The sequence below is a fragment of the Carettochelys insculpta genome, chromosome 6 (assembly GCF_033958435.1).
Source record: "Carettochelys insculpta isolate YL-2023 chromosome 6, ASM3395843v1, whole genome shotgun sequence".
Classification (NCBI taxonomy): domain Eukaryota; kingdom Metazoa; phylum Chordata; order Testudines; family Carettochelyidae; genus Carettochelys; species Carettochelys insculpta.
This window is the reverse complement of record NC_134142.1, coordinates 124,139,438-124,154,350: the sequence shown is the minus strand read 5'-3', so window position 1 is coordinate 124,154,350 and position 14,913 is coordinate 124,139,438. Positions and strand designations below refer to the sequence as shown.

The 14,913-nt window shown below is 43.8% G+C and overlaps 2 protein-coding genes across 2 annotated transcripts; both read left to right on the top strand.

Annotated features, from left to right (window-relative positions):
* Positions 1-1,638: 1,638 nt before the first annotated feature.
* Positions 1,639-2,574, top strand: LOC142014088 (olfactory receptor 8U9-like). Its single transcript, XM_074996114.1, has one exon. The coding sequence runs from the start codon at positions 1,639-1,641 to the stop codon at positions 2,572-2,574; it is 936 nt and encodes a 311-aa protein (XP_074852215.1).
* Positions 2,575-11,327: 8,753 nt separating this feature from the next.
* On the top strand, positions 11,328-12,266 carry LOC142015192 (olfactory receptor 5AR1-like). The gene has a single exon (XM_074998608.1). It carries the CDS (start codon positions 11,328-11,330, stop codon positions 12,264-12,266), a length of 939 nt encoding a protein of 312 aa, XP_074854709.1.
* The last annotated feature ends 2,647 nt before the right edge of the window (positions 12,267-14,913 follow it).

Sequence of the window (14,913 nt, the reverse complement as noted above, 5' to 3'; positions counted from 1 at the left end):
AGTAAGACTGAACGGAAAGGGTGAGAGAAATCTTTGCTTTCAAATATTTCTGTAGTCAATAAATGTTTATTGTTGGTTTAAGGAAGGTAGTTTGTTTTTGCACTAACATATTTGGAAATCTGTACTTGAGAGCAGGATTTGCACCTTTCATTTTCTGTCAATAAAGTTCCAGATTTTATAGGAATTTCATTGCCCATGAGAGTGTCGGATTGTACAAAGACATCCATTACATCAGAATTAGTAGATCTTGTTACCCAGAGGTTAGTGCTCTGTGCTGTCACATTCAGCGTATCACTTTCATGTACATAAAAATTCAATTTTAAATATTTTTTCATGCAAACATTTTTTCCTAGAAATTAGCAGCTTCCAAACAAAATATCAACTCCCCTCTTCCCTACACTATGACTGTGACAGTCCAGAGATTTCACAGGGTGCTCTGCAAGAGGAGAGGGGCTGTAGTTCAGACAAGAAGTTGTGGAAGATAATGGTGGGCTAGGATATCATAGGGACCCTGTGTATTTCCAATATCTTGGTTTCCACAAACAAAAAAATCAATGAATCCTTTGCTGTTAAGCTCTGCTCAGTACCAGCTTTCACTGCACACAGCAGGATGAAATATATTTCTAGGCTTGTACTCGATAACTCTGATAGAAATTGCATAATTTAATAACACGGAAGGAATGAGTGGGACAATTAATCCCCAGGGTGTGGTTTATACCTTGCGTGGTTTTGATTCACTCAGGAATTTAATTAGGGCTTGTGCCTCTCTGAGACCAGGTATTCCCAGATGCTTCAAGGATCATTTCCCATAGATACCAAAGCTCAGTATAAAACACTTAAAACTGGCATGTTCTGTTTCTGGGCAAACGCTGCCACTTGTCTGTCTCCTCCGCGGGAGGATGTGATGTGTTCTGTGATGTGAAGTGTTCTTCATCACAGTCAAACACATGCAGACAGTACGGTCATTAGCAAGTATTGAATTCAAGATCTCCAGCATTAAAAGCCTCATTCCAGCTCCTACCCATTGAGCTAAAAGAATAACCTCCTTGTTTGGAAATAATGGGCAATTCCATAGTCACTGAAGCCTCAGCCCTTTGTAATGTGACTAGGTTTTCATACAGAGCGATGAAAATTACATTTTCAGATACCAGAAAACTTAAACAGCACAGTGGGTGAGCTTTACAGCCACATGAGGTGCCATGTCAGAGAACACCCCTCACCCAAAAAGGGGAGAGTGACACTCCTTTACTCTCACCCCTTCTCAAACTAGGAATAGCATCCTCCGACTGAACTGGATTTCATCCTAATTCTCTCCCTGCCGAGTTGCAAGTTACCATTTGCCACTCAAATTAGAGAACAAAGCATGTCTGTGCATGGGGTATGATTAACCTGTGTGTCCTTGGATCTGAACAGTTTGTGCTTTGAATGAAACAACTGGAATGACCAGCTGTGAACATCTGGCTCTGTGGACAAAGCCCTTCCCTTATCCAGAGCTGGTGCCTGTTAAGAAACTGATGTCCATTTTTCCTCACTGACTTTATTACAGAGAAAGGACCCTTTACCATAAACGTTAAACAGAAGGAGAAACTCATACCTTATCCCAAGCCACCCACCTGCCCACGTATCTGCGCAGAGGAGATGGAAAAGGGAAATCATTCAGTGGTGACTGAGTTCATTCTCTCAGGATTGACAGATCGTCTGGAGCTGCAGGTTCCCCTGTTTGTGTTGTTCCTAGTGATTTATGTTATCACCCTGGTAGGGAACGGGGGGATGATCATATTAATCACAATTAACCCGAGACTCCACACCCCTATGTACTTTTTCCTCTGTATTTTGTCTTTCTGTGATCTTTGCTGTTCATCAACAATTGTCCCTAAGATGCTGCTGGATTTTTTAGGTGAGAGGAACAGCATTTCTTACATTTCTTGTGCTGTGCAAATGTACTGCTTTATCTCTTGTGCAGATATTGAGTGTCTCTTGCTGGCTGCCATGGCCTATGACCGTTATGTGGCCATTTGTAACCCCCTGCTCTATACAGTCACCATGTCCAGGCAGCGTTGTACCCAGCTGGTGGCTGGGGTGTATGCTGTGGGGTTGGTGGATGCAATGATCCACACATGTTTGACATTCCGACTGTCATTCTGCAGCTCCAATGTCATCAATTATTTCTTCTGTGACATTCCCCCACTTCTGGTGCTCGCCTGCTTTGAAACTCATCTCAATGAGATGGTGATGTTCACCTTCATAGGGTTTATTATAGTGAGCAGTGTTACAATTGTCCTCCTCTCCTACATCTGTATCATCTACACCATCCTGCAGATCCACTCCACTGAAGGGCGGCACAAAGCCTTCTTCACCTGCACTTTCCACTTAACTGCAGCTGTCATCTTTTTTGGCACACAGCTCTTTGTGTGTTTGCATCCCACCCTCACCTATATAGACACAGACAAAATAGCCTCTGTGTTTTACACAGTGGTGATCCCCATGCTGAACCCCCTCATCTACAGCCTGAGGAACACAGAAGTTAAAGATGTCCTGAGGAATGTGAAAAATAATCTCCTCACAGATTCTTGAACCTGTTTAAGTCAATTCTGGCTTAGAGATGGAAGGCGGAAACAGGTAAATTCTCAGCCCACTGAAATGTTATTTTGCATAGCCAAAGGCAACATTGTTCATTAGTATTAATTATTATTTAATTTATTTGTATTACAACAAGTCCTACACACCCCCACTGAAATCAGCTCTTCATTAGGGTGTTGTCCCATTCAAATATAAGGCGTCACCTGTTTTGCATAAGTGAATATAAACTGTATGTGCTGTCAAAGCAAGAGCTGTTTGTGTTAGTAGGAGTTAGGGGCCATCTAATCTATATCTAGGGAGGCTGGTTTGGTTATGCAGTTGGAAGTATGAAGCGCGTGACTTGTAAGGGTGAACCAAAAGGAATAGTCCATCTACCCCTGCTACTGTGCAACCCATTTTGGGTTCTGTATAATTGTTGCAGACATTGTCCATGCACAAGGAGGGGGAAAAGGAGATATAAAGAATTAAAAAATAAATTCAGTTCAATTCAACCAGATCCAAATATAAATTCCCTAATAATTGGCAAATTTAAAACGTTGAACAACATCTCCATCAAGGTCAAAAGAAACCATTTATATGACCTGCAAAGGAACATTTTCTTTGCTTCCTAAGTTCTTCTGAGCGTAAAAAGCAGAGACAATAGCGGCCTACACTGACACAATGGATGAGAATGGAAAAGTCAGTGGTGGTTCTGCTGCCATTAAAAATTTAAATCCAGTAATTAGAGAACTCGTGAGATTTCAGAAACCCAAGTCAATTCTCTTTCTGTCTGGTGGGGAGAAGCACTGTGAGAGAACATCTTCCACACTGCCAGTCCATGTGTTCCCTTCCATGTGTTCCCTCCCAGCTCTTTGTAAGCACTGGTACGCGCCGATCTTGTATGTTGATCTAAGTTACATTGTATGAGTTGATGTCACTTCATCTAATTTACAGGTGTCTTCATATTACCTCTTTGTTGGTGGGAGAGATATGCAGCTGGACTATGGAGCCTTTGAATTTCATGGCCCTTTCTAAAACTTTGGACTTAAGGAGTGGACACTCAGAAGTCCCCATGTTGGTGATTTTAGCTTCTATAGCCAACATCAAATAATTGACAAGATGAGCCAGTATTTGTTGTTGCTAACTGTAGAAGCAGAGAGATACTTCACTCCGAAGCTCCCATATAATTCTACAAAAGTACAAATTTTCTAAAAACACCTGCCAAATTCAGTTAGCAAATTTATGTTTCCTTTATATTTTCAATGATAAAAAAGTTATTTTAAACAGTGTTAGAATTACATGAATTACAAAAATGTCCTGTTCTGTACCATGTGCAGTTGCCTCTTTTTGTTCCAACTATCCAGAGGCAGGATTTTCAAAAGCATTCAGTAATTCAGAGTGCCTATGGCCAAGTGTGAAAGTATAGATCTTAAATTATTTCTGCATCCCTTTGCCCCTCTCTCAACAGGAGTAACCCTACTTGCCTGCCTTATTATGTGATTAATAAATGTTTGTACATCTTTCTATGGTCTTTATCTACATACTACCTCTGAACACCTTGCAATCTTGGCTATATTTATCATCACAACTTCGATGTTTGGTAGTACAGTGTTATCTGCATTTTAGAGAGTAAGCGCTGAGACACAAAGAATGTCTTGCTTCAGACTCACACAAGAGTTTTGCAGGTGAACCAGAAACTGAGCCCCAAATTACAGAGTGCAGGACTAAGACTATAACTACTAGATAACCATTTCTTCCCACAGGAATAGAGAAATAGTGGTGAACAGCCTGTATGTAAAATAATGGTGACCCAGCTGCTTATTGTATAAGGTAATGCAGCCTTCTTCAGTTTCACGGTAGAAGTTTCACAAATGATCTGAGGGTGCTTCCAGCAGTCTCTAATACTGACTTTTAAACTGTTCCAGAGAACCTGATGGATTTCCTTTTTGAAGGTACAATGTCAAGTATATACACTGCCCATCAGATTTCCCCATATTTTACCAACACAAAGAGCTGAGATCGGCCTTCCTGATAGTCTCAATATTAGGCTGTTACATAAGTCTCCTTACCTTCAGTCTAGTTGCAATGTCTGAAAGACAGCAACCATAAGCCACTCAGGTGGAAAATAAATTAGTTACACGTAACAGTCTGTGCTTTTTACAAGACAAAATATTTTGCACGGAGCATGCCTTGTGAGGTATCATCTGAAAGCTCATAATCCGCTGATCATCGTCGTCCAAGGAAATGTGTGTGACAACACCTTATGTAAAGTTATATGATTCTAATGTATAAGGTCATTGAGAGATTTGGAGTGTGACACGTTTCCCAGCCCTGGGCAGTGGTGCTTGGTTGATCTAATTTTTAAGCATAAACCAGACCTCCAAGAAGGTACCAGTTGGGAAGTCACATCTTATCTCCTTGCCAGGCTTAGCAGAATCCCTTCCAGTTCTTTTTGTTTGGGCTTTCTGCAAATATTCCATCTGTCTCAGCTACCTGGGAGAAATTGTTTTGCAATGACATTGAGCTCCATGAGAGGTGATTGTGGCCCATTGTTTAATCCTTTCTTAGAACAGCTCGACAGATTTTATTGGTTTTGGTGTGTGTGCTTGGTGTTGACGGACACTGTGGTGGTGAGCTAGGTGTGCATGGCGCACTGTATGTTTGTGCAGAGAGTACATGTGTGTGTTTAATGGGCACTGTGTGCGTCCAGATGTTGTGGATGCAGTAGCACAGCATGTGTATATATGTGTGTGCTGGGTATGTAGTGTGTGTGCATCTGGTGGGAGTCCAGTGCAGCTGAATGTTGAGCATAGAGAGGTGTGTGTTCTTTGCCCTGACCGGTGCTTGGACAGCCCCTTCCTCTTCCCTTCCGTCCACTACAGGGCTCCTTGCGAGACTGTAGCAATGCACAGCTCAAGCAAACCCTTAGGGATCACCTACTCCGGTTCCCTGCACCCACAGCCACACTGAGTGTTATTTAGACCGTCCTTGACAAGTGTTTGTCTAACCTGATCTTAAACATCCCCATAGGCAAAACAAAAAGCAGTCAAGTAGCACTTCAAAGACTAGCAAAATGGTTTATTAGGTGAGCTTTTGTGGGACAGACCCACTTCTTCAGACCATAGCCAGACCAGAACAGACTCAATATTTAAGGCACAGAGAACCAAAAACAGTAAGCAAGGAGGACAAATCAAAAAAGATAATCAAGGTGAGCAAATCTGAGAGTGGAGGGGTGGGGGGGAAGATCAAGAATTAGATTGAGCCAAGTATGCAGACGAGCCCCTATAGTGACTCAGAAAGTTCCCATCACGATTTAAACCATGTGTTAATGTGCCGAATTTGAATATAAATGTCAGATCGTCCACTTCTCTTTCTAAAACGGTGTGTTTTAGAAACGTTTTAAAATGTTTTAAAACGCACCGTTTTAGAAAGAGAAGTGGACGAGCTGACATTTATATTCAAATTTGGCACATTAACACATGGTTTAAATCGTGATGGGAACTTTCTGAGTCACTACAGGGGCTCATCTGCATACTTGGCTCAATCTAATTCTTGATCTTCCCCGCCACCCCTCCACTCTCTGATTTGCTCACCTTGATTATCTTTTTCTGATTTGTCCTCCTTGCTTACTGTTTTTGGTTCTCTGTGCCTTAAATATTGAGTCTGTTCTGATCTGGCTCTGGGCTGAAGAAGTGGGTCTGTCCCACAAAAGCTCACCTAATAAGCTATTTTGCTAGTCTTTAAAGTGCTACTTGACTGCTTTTTGTTTTGATAGTGTGTAGACTAGCACGGCTTCCTCTCTGTTACTATCCCCATAGGCAGAGATTCCACAAACTCACCGGGCACATTATTCCAGTACTGACCCATCCCAGTGGTTAGGGAGTTTTTCTTAATGTTCAGACCAAAGTCAAAATCAGGAGGGAGCAGGCATTCTTGGAGATATTTTGCAGCAGCGTCTGCAGAGAACAATTCCCTTTTTCACTTTCACAACCCATTGAAAGGGCCTTCAGTTAGGAAATGTCTGGTCTTATTTGGCGCTTTCCTTTTTGCTCTTCCACAAGGTGTAACCCTAGATACTTTACAAGTTGGAATAACACACGCCGGTGAACAAGAAGAATGAGAAATGACTGAAAGGAACAGAGGTATGCTGGCCAGAGAAATGAGCTTTTTTATATGTAGGGAGGTATATTTATGAGCAAATGGTGTTAACGTTTGATGTTGGAACACCTTTGTTAGTATGAAAACAATGGCTCCTTTTGAAGTTCTGATTGTCTCACTGACAAATGAAGAAATGTCCGTGAGTAAAGCAAGGGTTTGAAACATTAAAGAGTGATCCATTTTAACTCATTTTAAATATTTCTTTAGATTCCCTTAGTTCAATTTTGACAAAACATGGAATGCTCAAGTCATATTTTTAAGGCAGATCTGGAGATTTGGCCACGGCTTACATGAAATTGCTGTCATCCGTTACTGGTTTGCCCCCTGTTCCAAGAAAAAGAGTTATAGGCAGATCAGTTTCTATATGGAAAGCTATTTCTTAATTCTCAGGAATCTGACTGAAATAAATTCACTGCTGCTGTTTGATGGTTGTCATGTGCTTTCTTCACACGGTGGCCATGCACCAAAGAAATGACTGCCTAACTTTCCTTTGGTGTTCAGGGAAGCATAACCTTATGTACATTCTTTATAAAACTCATCCAAATATTGCACAAAAGAATAATGCTGACTTGTATTATCAACTTCTCCCACTAATGCAATCAAATCCTTGAGGCTTCAAAGGTTTGCCCTGCATTGGACAAGATGGCTCAAATATGCTTTGTGGTACTGCGTAATACCATCCAACTCAGCGTGCCAGTGAGGTATATATCTTTGTGCATCTGCAGCCATGGACCAGTGCATGACCCCATCCCTAAGGTGCCCTCTCTCTTCCACATCAGTCTAACACTGCACTCAGAACCGTGGCTGGAATATATTCTAGGTGGATATCTGTGATGTACCAGAGACAAACCCGCACTAAGCAGCAGCTGTGCCATCACTGCCTGCAACCTTGCAAACTCTTGCTGAAATGGTTTCCCTCTGGGGCACTCCCAACTAACTTTCCTGCACGCAGGTCATCCCCTGAGCATCTGTGCATAATTGCAGGCTGCCAGCTACACTTGTGTTAGCCTCAGGCTCTCACTAGCTTTGGTTGTACTGCAAGGTGACCCTAACATGCTCGCCAGTCTTAGTCTGTCCTCCCTGATCTCTTCCTGGCTTGTCCATGTTACATTGCCCACCAGTTCATTCATAATAAGTATGCGACTGAATTTGCCAGACACTTCAATCTAAACATACTGCATTTACTAAACTATTAAACCAAATTGATTCACTACAATGTGATAGATTGCTAAGTGAGTATGGATAACGAAGCATAGAAGTCAGGCATGGTTACAGGAAAAAGGAAGCAAAAGTGAAGCTTGTGCCTAGCTTAAGAAATGATGTGAAATGCAAATCAAAGCTTTTTTCACCATATGTTTCAATGCTTAGGCTACGGCTACACTTTAGCCATAAATCAAAACAACTTGTGCAATTTGCACAATGCATGGTTTTGTTAAAAACAGATCATGTCAAACCAATCTGATAGCTTTCTTTGATAGAATAACGAGTCTTGTGGATAAGGGAGAAGCGGTGGATGTGGTATACCTAGACTTCAGTAAAGCATTTGACACAGTCTCACATAATATGCTTATCAATAAACTATGCAAACACAACTTAAATGGGGCTACTATAAGGTGGGTGAACAACTGGCTGGATAACTGTACCCAGAGAGTATCAGTGTCACACATACAGAATAGGAAAGGACTGCCTAAGAATGAGTACAGCAGAAAGGGATCTGGGGGTTATAGTGGACCACAAGCTAAATATGAGTCAACAGTGTGATGCTGTTGCGAAAAAGGCAAACATGATTCTAGGATGCATTAACACTGACCCCCCCCCAAGGGAGCACCGACCGACCCCCCACCCTCCCCCGATACTGGCCTCCCAGCCTGGGTGTGATTCCAGGGGTCTCTCCCACAGGTGGCCCTTCCCAACCTGTGGTATGTGGGCCCCGGGCGCCGTCGGGCACCGACCAGCCACCACCCCTGCACGGCTTACGGCGCTGTCCACTGAGGGCGGGTGCTGGGCATGGCTGATGTGCCACCGCGGGGTGCCGCATCCCATGTGGGGGCTGGCCTGTGTACGGCCCGAGACCACCGGTCCCATGTGCGGGTGACTAGCCATTGCATTGCCCCCACCCTTGGAGTAGGTGTGCGCCCCTCCCTTTACGTATCAGAGGGTCCCTCAGCGAAGTTCGGAGATGTCCGACCCTCGGTCGCCCGGCTGGAGGAGCAGGAGGGGATGAGAATAGTCAGCTCCCCCTCCTCGCTTGACCACTCGGTCGTCCCCTTGACCTCCGGGGTCCCCGATCTGGGCTGCTCCTCCGCCTCCGCTGGCCGCAGCTCCTCCCTGGAGGTGTCCAGGAGGGCCGGGGAGGGGGAACTCTCCTGGGGCCCCAGGATGCTCCGGAGCTCCCGGTAGAAGGGGCAGGTCACTGGACCTGCCGCAGAGCGTCCGGCCTGGTCCCTGGCCCAGGCATATCCCTGCTGTAGTTCTTTTACTTTGGAGCGTACCTGGTCTTGGGTACGCTCCGGGTGGCGGAGGCCTGTTGCCAGGTGGCCAAAGGCTGTGGCATTGCGCGGCTTGACGCCCATGTGGCGCAGCACCTCCTCATCCTGCCAGACGCCGAGGAGGTCCCGGAGCTCCCTCCCCGTCCAGGAGGGGGCTCATTTTTTTTCTCCCCCTGGGAGCCCTGGGAGGCTGGAGAGGGCTCGGGTGGGGGGCTGTGGGGCTTGCAGGGGGTCTGGCTGCTGGCCTTGGCTGGAGCGTGCAGCTGGAGCTCGTGTGCACGCTGCTCCCAGCACGCTCTCAGCTTCCTGCCACGGGTTTTCTGTGTGCGTGCAGCTTTAAAGCAGCCGAACGCAGGGACCATAGAGTTCCACTGCTGCCGGCTGGAGCGGCCCCACGCTCCTGCTGATCGGTGCCATGGCGGACCTGTATTTCGAAAGAGTGGGCTGTGGAGTGCCTACATGTGTATTCTTTCGATTTATTATTTCGAAAGGGAGAGATCTTCCTGATACGGGATCGGGGTTCGGATTTCGATTTCCGAGACCCGTACTTTCGATTTTCTTTCGAAAGACGGGTTTATACTTGTAGACGCTCCTCCCGCTCTTTCGATAAAGGGCCTCTTTTTTTGAAGTTTTTTGCACGTGTAGACGCAGCTTTAGTGAATTGCTCAATATTTGCCAACAAGGCTATCACAAATCTCAAAATATCACACAAACAGATTCTGACTCCTGCTCTTCTCAACTAACTGCTAGGCCACACACATTTCTATTATAATATTTTACATGTAACATATTGTTTTTAAAATGTCACCTTTCAGCATAAGAGCAATGATGTGATTTGAAGACCGGGAATGGCTGAGAAGATATTAAACACATCTGTAAACAGTACGTTTCAGTTCTGTGTAACTTTCTGTTCCTTTAACTCCAACCTTGTGGCCAAAGGCAATTCATCAAGAGGAGAGATCATCATATATCATACAGGATGCAGTCCAGTATGGGTGCTTCATCCCTGGGAAAGACTGACAGTATTGTGTGGGATCCCTGTGGTATTTCTGCATCACTATATCAAGTTTTCAGTTAAAAGATTGTGGTATCTACAGACAAAAAACAAATGAACACTTGTTTGATTGGCTTAACTCAGTACCAGCTTGAACTGAAAACAGTTTAATGAAATTAATCCTAACATTATATTCCATATCTCTGAAGATGTTGCATCATTTAATGCCACAGGAGAAAAGATGGGGCCAAATTAATCCCCAGAGCATGATTCACATTTCAATTCACTGAGCCCCTTAATTGGATGTTATTTTGCTCTGAGCTCAGTATTCACAGCTGCATCAGAGGTCAGGTTCCATAGATAACAGATCTTAGTATAAAACTTCCTAAATGCTCCAAACTGGAAGCTTCTGTCAGTTATGAGATGCCACAACATCTTTCTTCTGAGCGGGTATGTGGTCTTGTCCTGAATCCCAGCAACATACCCAGGGAGATTCTTTGGCAATCAGCAAGTTTTGAATTCAAGACCTTGAGCACTGAAAGCCTCAGCCCCAGCTCCTACCTCTTGAGCTAAAGGCACAACCTCTTTGATTGGAAAAATAGGCAATTACCTAGTCGCTGACCCAAGTGTATTCCATTATGTCTTTAGGTTTTCATTCAGAGCAATGGAAATGCCACTGTTAAATGCCAAAATCTTATTGAGCAGGGCGAACAAATTTTGCTCTGGACCACAAAGCAAGTAGAAAGATTAAAACTCCTATGCTCTCACTGCTTCTTGATCTAAGGAATAATCTCTTTGTGACATAGTTTTCACCTTAATTCTGTCAGAGCAGAGTCACAAGTCAGTGTTTGCTGCTCAGATTAGTGAACATGGGGGTTTGTCTGTGGGTTTTGATTAAACTGAATGTCCTTGTATTTATATAGGGTGTACAGTGTATGGCACAACTTGAATGACCACCTGTGAAGATCTTTCTCCAAGCACTAAGCCTTTCCGTAGTCTGGTGTTAGGGTCCCTTCACATATTAATTTCTGTTGTTCTTCACTTACTTCATTACAGCAAATGGATAAATTGTCTAAGTCATACACTTGCCCACATCACTGTATCTGCCTGATCTCTGCTCAGAGGTGATGGAAATGGGAAATCACTCTGTGGTGACTGAGTTCATTCTCTCAGGACTGACTGATCGATCAGAGCTGCAGGTCCCTCTCTTTGGGGTGTTCCTATTGATTTATGTTATCACCCTGGTGGGGAATGGGGGGATGATCTTGTTAATCACAAGTGACTCCCAACTCCACACCCCCATGTACTTTTTCCTCAGAAATTTGTCCTTCTGTGATCTCTGCTATTCCTCGGTATTTGCTCCTAAGATGCTGCAGAATTTCCTAGCTGAGAAGAAGAGCATTTCTTACACAGCGTGTGCCATGCAAATATATTTCTTCATCTGTTTTGCAGATATTGAGTCTCTCTTGCTGGCTGTGATGGCATATGACCGTTATGTGGCCATCTGTAACCCATTGTTTTATAAGGTTGCCATGTTTAGGCAGCATTGTAACCAGCTAGTGGCTGGATGCTATGCTGTGGGGTTGGCAGATGCATTGATACAAGCATGTTGTATGCTTCAGCTGTCATTCTGCAGCTCCAACATCATTAATCATTTCTACTGTGACATCCCCCCATTGCTGGAGCTCTCCTGTTCTGACACTCACATCAGTGAAATTGCCATGTTTGCCTCCTTGTGCTATATTGTATTGAGCAGCTTTGTGATCATCCTCCTCTCCTATGTCTATATCATCTCCACCATCCTGGGGATCCGGTCCACCAAGGGCCGGAGCAAAGCCTTCTTCACCTGCACTTACCACTTGATTTCAGTGGTTATATTTTATGGCACTCAGCTTTTCATGTATTCGCGTCCCACCTCCAGCTATTCCATGGAAATGGACAAATTAGCTTCAGTGTTTTACACGCTGCTGATCCCTATGTTGAATCCCCTCATCTACAGCCTGAGGAACTCAGAGGTGAAGGATGCCCTGAGGAAAGCAATCAATAAACGCCTAAGCAATCCCTGAATCTTTTTCACTGAGTTCTAATTTAGTGATGGGGAGCAGAAACAGGTGAATTCAATTCCAAGCCCAATGGAAGGTATTTTTTGACCCTGTAGTAATATTTTTCTTTATTAGATTGCTATTCTCATGTATTTGTTTGAATTCCAACAATGCCAGCTGACCCCAGTTGAAGTCCAAGCTTCATTAAGTTATTGACCCTGCAAAACTCAAGGAGATACCTGTTTTATAAGTGTGAGTATATAAATATATGTAATGTGTTTTGAAAGCATGGAGTTCCTTATATTGGGAACAAAGAGGCCAGCATCAAGCCTATCTCCCTCTTTTTTATGTGTCGTTTGGTTTCATGATTCTATTCAAAGCATGACATGTATGATTTCTATGGCTGAACCAAAGGGCGTTTGAGTCATCCTCCTGCTACTGTGCAGCTCTTTAAGTGGTCTGTCAGGTTGGTATAAAGATTGTCATTTAGTTTTTGTTCGCGCACAAAGAGGACAAATGAAATTTCCGTGACAGTGGCCTTTATTTTATATTACAACCTATAAAAGCAAAGGTAACATTCTGAATAGAGAGCCTGGTGTGTGTGCCTCCTGTGTGACAGTCTGCAATGAACTGAATACAAAATAACACAGAAAGGTTGAGTTTTCTATGCAGCATAAATTAAACAAAAAGATAAATTCATATCAGACACTAGATATTTATTCCTCATCAGCAGTTTCACTAGGGGTATTGCACTTAGTTGTTGGAAAGATTTATAGAGTGTGAAGAACAGGGATTCTTATGACTCATGGGAATGTGAGAGAAAAGCGGTTAGAGCTGGACCAATACCCAGTTGTGGAGTCTGCAGGTTCTTAAAAAATATTCAGTTCCACACAATACATATCTGAAAATAGACTAAACATTTGGCCTGTGGAACATTATTGGAATTTGGAACTACTGAGAGAATTAATGGTGCCCAGCCCTGAGAAAGTTCCATGATGGAAAATATTCTCTGAGGGATGTGGGGTACAGAAGTTGATGGGAAAGTATTCTCCCATTGACTCGGCGTACCTTCAGCAGGCAGGGTAACTAAAGATAGCTTCACTTATCTCTGCAGTATCACTTAATCGAGTCGTCTAAAAGTGGTCCCTGTCTCTCCTCTTTGCGCATTTGCATTTTCCGTAACCCATGGGTAGAATCACAGTCCCAGAAAAAGTGAGGGATTCTAGAGATCATAGGGCTGACCTATCGGGTAAGAAGCTCAACATCATGTCTATGTTCTAATGGTTATTTAATTAGTTCCCCAGAGTAGAACAACTGTGAAGGTGGAGATTGAGAGCAAACCAAAGTGACACAGCAGATTGCTCAGGAACTGGGATTCTTTCTGAAAAAAAAAACCAAAAAATAAACCAGGAAACCCAAGCACTTATCTTTACCCAGCACTAGACTGAAGCAGGAATTGAACCTGGCAACCCACCTCACAGGTGAAAAGCCTAATCACAGGGTAGAGATTATGAAGAGAGAACACATCTCTGCTTCCTACATTTGACTATTTTCTCTCTGGCACCTCAGTACTTCCCCAGGCAAACACGCACGGTTTGGCTAGAAATTTATTTGTAACAAAGTTGTGAATAGTTTCAGTTGACCCAAAACTTCATTGGTTCTGAGAACAAATTACTAATCCAGAAGAAATTCATTCATTTCAAGACAGCTTTGTGTCTTCGTCACTACACCAAATGTTGACAAAAAATGGATTAAGGAGTCTTTGAATTTCAAGGTCCTTTGTATATCTTGGTACAAATACATTAAGGGAGAAAACTCCCTGAAAATTCCCACGCATGGTGATCTCGGCATTTATAGGAAATATTAAAGAATTGATAACGTGTGCTAGTATTTGCCGCGTATTATAGTAAAAGTGGTTAGGTATTTCATTCCTGGGCTGCCATATAATTTGATTCAATGTAAATACAAAGTGAAATAAATAACCAATATTTTTAGCAAAAACAAAAAGTACATTTCTATTCTACCTAACTCCCTTAATTACAGTTTTTTACCAAGATTTGCTGAAAACATTTCTTGAGAAGTTTTTTGTGGCAAATGAAAATCCAATTTTAACTATTTTTTCGTGTAATTATTTTTTCCATAGAAATTAGCAGATTGCCATTAAAATACCACCTCCCCACATTATAGCCACCTCTACACGAGCCGGCTACTTCAAAGTGGCCGTGCCAACTTCGAAATAGTGCCTGCCACGTCTACACGTGAACGTCGAAGTAGGGCACGTGCAGACGATCCGCATCCCACAACATCGAAATAGCGGGGTCCGCCATGGCAGCCATCAGCTGAGGGGTTGAGAGATGCTCTCTCCAGCCCCTGAGCTCTATGGTCGCCGCGTGCAGCAGCCCCTTAAAGCTCCCCACCCCCTGCGTTCCTGTGCAGGAAGCTGAGAGCATGTGCAGGCAGCAGCGTTGCCACGCGGTCAGCCTGCACGTCCCTCAGCGGCCCCAACCCATCACCCTGCACTGATGGCAGCCAGCCAGCCCCCCCAGGTGCCCCCAGGGCACCCCCCCCCCAAGTGGAGCCAGGGCTCCCAGCCTGGCAGCCAGCCAGAGAAAAGGCAGCAGGGCCCCTCCTGGATGGAGGCCGAGATCCGGGACCTGCTGGGGCTCTGGGG